General features: G+C 28.7%; 1 protein-coding gene across 1 annotated transcript in view; it reads right to left on the reverse strand.

The window, feature by feature from the left end:
* Positions 1-1,118: 1,118 nt before the first annotated feature.
* LOC106677483 (aldehyde dehydrogenase, mitochondrial) overlaps positions 1,119-7,139 on the reverse strand; it is a 9,944-nt gene continuing 3,923 nt past the window's right edge. Inside the window, exons 3-10 of the mRNA XM_014415455.3 lie at positions 6,852-6,992; positions 5,696-5,942; positions 4,732-4,916; positions 3,192-3,397; positions 2,966-3,047; positions 2,636-2,800; positions 2,363-2,520; positions 1,119-1,588 (exon numbers count right to left, since the gene is read on the reverse strand). Coding sequence (XP_014270941.1) covers positions 1,441-1,588; positions 2,363-2,520; positions 2,636-2,800; positions 2,966-3,047; positions 3,192-3,397; positions 4,732-4,916; positions 5,696-5,942; positions 6,852-6,992 — 1,332 coding nt within the window. The 3' untranslated portion in view covers positions 1,119-1,440. The remainder of the gene's footprint in view (positions 1,589-2,362; positions 2,521-2,635; positions 2,801-2,965; positions 3,048-3,191; positions 3,398-4,731; positions 4,917-5,695; positions 5,943-6,851; positions 6,993-7,139) is intronic.

Raw genomic sequence — 7,139 nt, forward strand, 5'->3', positions numbered from 1 at the left:
CTGAAGATAGCAGCACAAATCGAGAAAACAAATAGAAAACACTAGTTCCAACTAAAGCCGCAAGAGGCCAGCACCAATCAAGCAGCAATTTCTTATGTTTGAATATGTTAATTGAATCAAATGATAATAGTTCAACTAACACACTAAAGGTTGCAGCACAAATCAAGAAAGATAGAAATTGTTAGTTTTTAATAGTGCCGCGAGAGGCCAGCACCAACCAAACAGGCATTCCCGAAGTCCAATTTTAATATGGATTAGGAGAGTAGGAAGTAACGGGAGCTAAACAATTCCGGCACTACCGACCCGACTTAGCTCCTTTCATTTCCTACTATCCTAATACAAAATAAAATTTTCCTCGTAAGTATAATTTTACCTCGAGAATAGCTGTTTGATTGGTGCTGGCCTCTTGTGGCGCTAGTTTGAACTAATATTTAATATATTTTTTCTCCATTTGTGCTGCCATCTGCAGACGGTTATTTTAACTATTGCTTCTGAAATTTCCAGAATTCACAATTTATTGTTATTTTTTTTCTTTTATTGGTGGAAATCAAAATGAGGTTTATTTTTTCAATCGTATTTATTTATACATGTTGTTGATAAGTTATTTATTGGCGTTTTTGATTAATTTTATATTCCTTCATGCTCTTTATAATTTGTTAACTTAAAAGATAAAGATAATAAAATACTTTTTTTTTTGTCTAATTCTTTAAATTACACCATTAGATGACTTAGACTATGATAAAATATTTCCACAAATTTATGAGTGTGTGTTTGATTGTTTTTTGCGTGTCTAGTTAAGTTTTATATATAAGATGGTCAGGGTTGCGGTCAAAAGTGAAACAAAAATAGTTTACAACTATTTATGTTTTACTTTTGACCGCAACCCTGACCATCTTCTTATATATCAATTCTTACGGTCAACTATATATACATATATGTAGTTAAGTTTTTTTTTCAAAATAACATCAGAATTTAATTCTGATTCCACTACTATGTTCTGAGGTAGATTTATCATAAAAAATTAGACTATTCAGATAGATTACGAATGTTGAGTTTTTAATACGTTGTCAAAGGATAGGATATGACTCCTTAAAAACTAATAATAGTGAAAAAATAAATGATAATAACCAATTAGTGTATTTATTTCTTTTTAACAAATGAGACAGAATCTGAGTATCAAATACAATGCTTCTCCAATGTACTAATGAGAGAGATAAGTTGCAACAATGAAGAAAAAAATTAACAATATAACTTTATTTTATTAATCACATTAACAAAAATAATTTTGTAGCAATAAAAAAAAGTGATACAGGATTAATGATATATCAATATAAAAAATTTCCAACATTCATATTAAACATACAGAAGTAAAAACATTCAGCATTTTCACATATCACAATAATAACATGAAATATAAAATTTCAGGATATAGCAATTATTTTATGAATTTTTCTGAGGCACAGCAATAAAAGTAGTTTTGACTTCCGTATAAGCTTTAAGACCATATTCTCCCAATTCTCGCCCATTTCCAGACATTTTATATCCTCCAAAAGGTGCCTGGGCAGTTATTGTATTATATGTGTTGACCCTGTGGAACAATAACAGGTTAGTCAAAATTTAGCTTTTACAACCTAGTTAAGAAAATGCTTTTATAAACATATAAAGTTTAAAACAATGTCTGAAAACATCAACAATTTTTTTAATTTATACAAAATCCTCTACGACTAAGAAATATAAACAATTTATAATAAAAAATATCATAGTGCTAGGATATAATGTTTTAGTTTTCAGATTTAAGGAATATATTATAATATATAAATAATGAGAGTATGAAATGATTACCATACCGATAGAATAACTAACAGAATTAAAATATGTTAGAAAAGTTTGAAATCAATGATATCTTTAATATACAAATTGATAATTATAAATGGGTATGCATAAAAAACATAACTTGAGACAATTATGAAAGTCATGAAGATTCAATTACCAATATGATGTAGATGTAGATTTCATTGGTTGTAAGAGACATAGTTAAATGCAATAAACAATTAAATATGATAGTTATAATCAGAAATCATTAGGAAGAAATAAAAAGAGATTAATACAACTTTTAAATGACCATCATACTAAATATAAGAATGTTTTTTTAATAAAAAAGATAAGCAGTATGAAAAGGATTGTCTTTCCATCATGGCCAGAGATATAATGTAGTGAATAACTTGTTAAGCTAATGACATCAGAAAACTGAAAACCTAGACAGATTTCTGTGTTCTGACTGAATTAATTTCTTCTCTATGCCACATGATTTCTAATATGGTATATTCAATAATAACATAATATTTACAAAATAAAGACGTACCAAACAGTTCCTGCCCGAAGACCTTGAATAATGGTGTTAATACTATTAATGTTGTTTGAAAATACTGCTGCAGCTAAGCCATAATTGGAATCATTCGCCCTATGGATAACCTCATCAAGGGATTTGAATCTTAAAATTTGTTGAACTGGTCCAAAGATCTAAAGAATTAGTAACATTAAATAAGCAATATGATAAAACAATAAAACATCTCTGAAAGAACAAATATGTCATTTTCAGAACAATGTAAAAAGATAAAATTAATGAAACTAATACCTCCTCCCGGGCAATAGTCATGTTATCTGTAACTTCAGAAAAGATTGTTGGTGCAACAAAATAACCAGAACTGCCAACTCTTGATCCACCAGTAACTAATTTCGCACCTTCTTTTTGCCCAGCTTGAATGTAACCCAAAATCTTATTTAACTGCTCTTCATCAATCTAAAAAAATAAACTTTTTTTAAAAGTATTAATTAATCACTGAAAATAAGGTTTTCACCAATTACACGCATCAAGAAACCTTTAAGGAACAGATTTGCAGTAAAGAATTTTTTATACCATGGAGTTCAGAAGATTATTGCATAGTTTAAAAAAATGGTTAATTACCTGTGGTCCTTGCTCAGTGTCAGATTTAAAAGGATTGCCTACCACTCGCCTCTGAGCACGTTGCTTACTCTTTTCCACAAATCTAGAACAGATCATCAATAATATTAAAGCTTTAAACAAGAAAAAAAGAGTAATTACGGAATAACACATATTTAGGTAATTTATTCCAAATAAATTAAAAAGGATAAACTATTTGGAATAGATGAACCAAATAATAAATTATTACTTTTCATAAATTCCTTCTTGAACATAGACTCTTGTTCCTGCACAACAACACTGTCCCATGTTAAAAAAAGTTCCAAAATGTGCACCTTCAACAGCAAGATCAAGATCACAATCATTTAGAATGATATTAGGCGATTTTCCACCAAGTTCTAATGTGACACGTTTTAAATTTGACTTTCCTGCTCCTTGTTGAACTAATCTCCCAACCTGGGAAGTAAAAGAACAATTATATAACACTAATTTTAAAGTAATTGAAATGAGATGTGAAATAAATGAATTATCAGAGAAAAATTAAAAATGTTTCCTTCAAACTGTTTGAATGGTTTTAATAAAATTAAAAACAAGATTGTTTAAAGTAATAAGAAAGTAGAAAATGATTTAAATAAATTAATAACATTGCTTATTTAATTAATAACAAAAACAAATATATTTTGTCTTCAAAACTGGTAAATGAATCCAATAACTTTCACATCTCAAGAAATCCAGAAAATAATATATATCTCTAATTTTCACAAAATAAGAATTTCATGAAATACAATGAAATTAAAATAAGTTTTGTTAATAAACAAAACTTGAAATTGAACAGTATATACAGAGTGTCTACCAAAATCTTTTCATGGATTTCCCTGAAAAGATTTTGGAAAAACCCTAGTTATAAAAATAGTTAACAAAAGTACATGATTATATTCACTACAAATTAATCTTCCTACTTCTTATTATTATGAGTCAATAGATAATAAAGGATTATACTGAAAAACAGAGTGTACATTGATATGTCCAAGATTCTGAGGAGTAGTCTTGCCAGCAATACTACAAAATTCAGGATGTACAAAATGATAATTAAACCAGTGGGAGCCTACTCCAGAGAAACCTGGATTGTGAATAAAAAGACTAATGATTACTGGATTGATTTGAGAGAAGGATATTAAGGTACATTCTAGGACCGATATATGAAGAAGATAAGGAAATATATAGATCTAGAAAATTAATACAAAGACCTGAATCCAGTGACTGAAATAGTCTGGATACCTGATGAGGATAGAAGATAGTAGGATGCAAAAGATTTTATGAGGTCACATTAAATGGAAAAAGAAGTGGAGGAAGATCCAAGTACTCTCAGAAATGGTTGTATTGGTAAAAATGGTTGTAACCTATTGAGTTAAAAAAAGAAGAAGAAAACAAAGACAATTACTATATGTATTAGTTTACAACAGAGGAACAAGTTCAATGAGGCATTGTAACAATATTGATTATTATTTAACATAAAAAATCAGTGAACACATCTTTATTTTTGTATATTATCACTATAACATGTTCTTATTTATAACAATAAATAAGTACTTTCAACCATTAACTTGTAAAATTTTCAGACCTACGGTGTTTTGTTTTTTAAATCCCCTGATTCCCCCCCCCCTTACTGTTTTTTAATTTAAATTCCCTGATTTTCAGTTGGTTTTTTTTTTTTTCTAATGCCCTTCTTTTCCAGGTATCTTACCCCAGTTCACAACCCATTAATCAAAAGAAATCTAAGATGAACTTACCTCAGTTGAGCCAGTGAATGCAACCTTGTCAACATCAGGATGTTCAACAATTGCTGCACCAGCATCTCCAAAGCCAGGGACAATATTAACGACTCCTGGTGGAAAACCTGCTTCCCTTATTAGTTCTGCTGTATATAAAGCTGTCAATGGAGTCTGTTCAGCAGGTTTCAAGACTACTGTATTGCCTGCAATATTAACTCAATAATTTTAATTTAAGAAATATGATTTATTTTCTACTAATATCAGATGAAATTCAATTACATTTCATAATCATGAATATTACAAATACAGATAAACTAAAATTAAAGCGTTTATAAGAACAAGATGCTATTAGTTAGTGATGATATAATAATAGAATTTCTAAGAATATATTCCAAAATTCAATTAAGTAGAAACTACATTTTGGGAAGTTACTACCACACTTCAGTGTCATCTTCAGATGATTCCAATTGGTTAATTGTAGCCTCTATAATTTTGTGGGTTGATAAAGTTATCTCTTAAGCAGGAGGCTTCAAAATTGAATAAAAATTTAAGAAGATTAATAGAATAATTATTTAAAAAATAAAACAAAAATTATTAATATTATAAGTAAAGAAATGGATAGTTTTATAATAATTAAATTTTAATCATTATATAGTTATTTACTTTTTAGTAATCCAAGCAAAATAAACTATTATTCAGTTTTAAATGTTTGAGAAGGAAAAGACAATTATATTAATAGTATAGAGTTACACTATGCTATTGTCATGAGAATTTCACTTGATCATTTTAGCATAACTTTTACCACCTAGTTTCTTAAATACCATTGGTAAATGTCTTATCAATGTTTTCAATTCTACATATTTAGCCTTCAATAGGTAAAAATGAAAAATTGACAGTGATTCTAAATTCTCAACTAACAACTTTAGTTTATTTTAAATTATTCCAGTATTTTAATTGAGAGAAAAATTATAAACAATCATACCAGTAGCAAGCGCAGGTGCAATTTTCCAAGCCCACATAGCTAGTGGAAAGTTCCATGGAATAATCTGACCGCAAACACCAACAGGTTCATGTCGAGTAAAACATAGGAAATTCCCATCAGTAGGTATTGTTTTTCCATGGTTCTTGTCTGCCCATCCAGCGTAGTATCTGATGACTGAAACGCTCATAGGGAGGTCAACATTGTATGACATAGAAAAAGGCTTTCCATTATCCAATGTTTCCAAACTCTGCAATAATTATTGAAAAATAATATACTTGTCATAATCGGTTAAAAATAAAATATGTAGAACAGATGATATTAAGAACAAAAGAGGACCAACTGTAATTTTGAGAAAAAACTGTTTAAGTAGAAGATTTCATAAATTTTTATATAACTGCTTTAGACCAGTTTTGCAAATGAATCCTTTTATTTCAGTTATCAAGGAAAAGGTTTTTAAAAAATGTATTAGTTTTATCACTAAAAATTTAGTTTCATACTCAATTTTCACAATTTGGGATGGTTCACTTTTATTCTAAAAGCTTCATAAATCCATACACAAATAATACAGAACATTAACTTATGATAGTTTCAATGCAATAATTAGAATTTGAGTGCTTCAGAATAGGTCAAGCATAGTATTCAGACTTCATTATTCTGAGCAACAACAAGGAATACAAACAATTAGGGTCATTTGAATCTAGAATTTCGGAGACATGACAAAGAAAAGTTGCGTTTAAGGAAGTACTGGTTCAATTTTACAAATAGGTGATTTGTTTAAGATCATTCATGTACAACTATCAGGGTTTTTCCTAAATTCACAGCTGTGGTAACAGAATAAATAATTATCTGTAAAAGCAAGATTTAAATCCGGTTGCAGGGAGTTGGTAGCACAGTGCCTTACTCACAGAGCTACCCTGTTCCCAATCATCTATTTAAATAAAAGGAAATTATTGAACACATATTTGCAAAAGATATCTTAAATATTAAACTTTCAACACTATTACATCATATTTTTGATTATTTAGAAAATATTAATGGTGTAATTTGTTTTTTTAATTCAAAATATTTACTCTAAAATAGGAAAGACAAGTTTTAATTGATTAAAAACAGACAGAAATTGTAGATAAGTTTATATTTTAATTCCTTTTGAACTCACAGCAAGATAAACTTGATCTCTTTCCATTAAATCTGCAAGCCGGTGCAACAGAAGACCTCTTTTTGAGGCATCCATTGTCCTCCATTCTGATCCAAGTTCAAAAGCTTTGTTTGCAGCTTCGACAGCAATGTTTATATCATTCTAAAATAAAAGACAAAATAATAACCTTAGGGAAGAGTTAATATCCTTATTTTATTGCTTTCCAAGTTACTCTTAATTAATACAGAATACACGAGTAAAATTAAAATATTTACTTAATATATTAGAAACCAAATAAACATTGATCAT

Source organism: Halyomorpha halys, unplaced genomic scaffold, assembly GCF_000696795.3.
Source record: "Halyomorpha halys isolate HHAL.00 unplaced genomic scaffold, Hhal_1.1 Scaffold100.1, whole genome shotgun sequence".
Taxonomy (NCBI): Eukaryota; Metazoa; Arthropoda; class Insecta; order Hemiptera; family Pentatomidae; genus Halyomorpha; species Halyomorpha halys.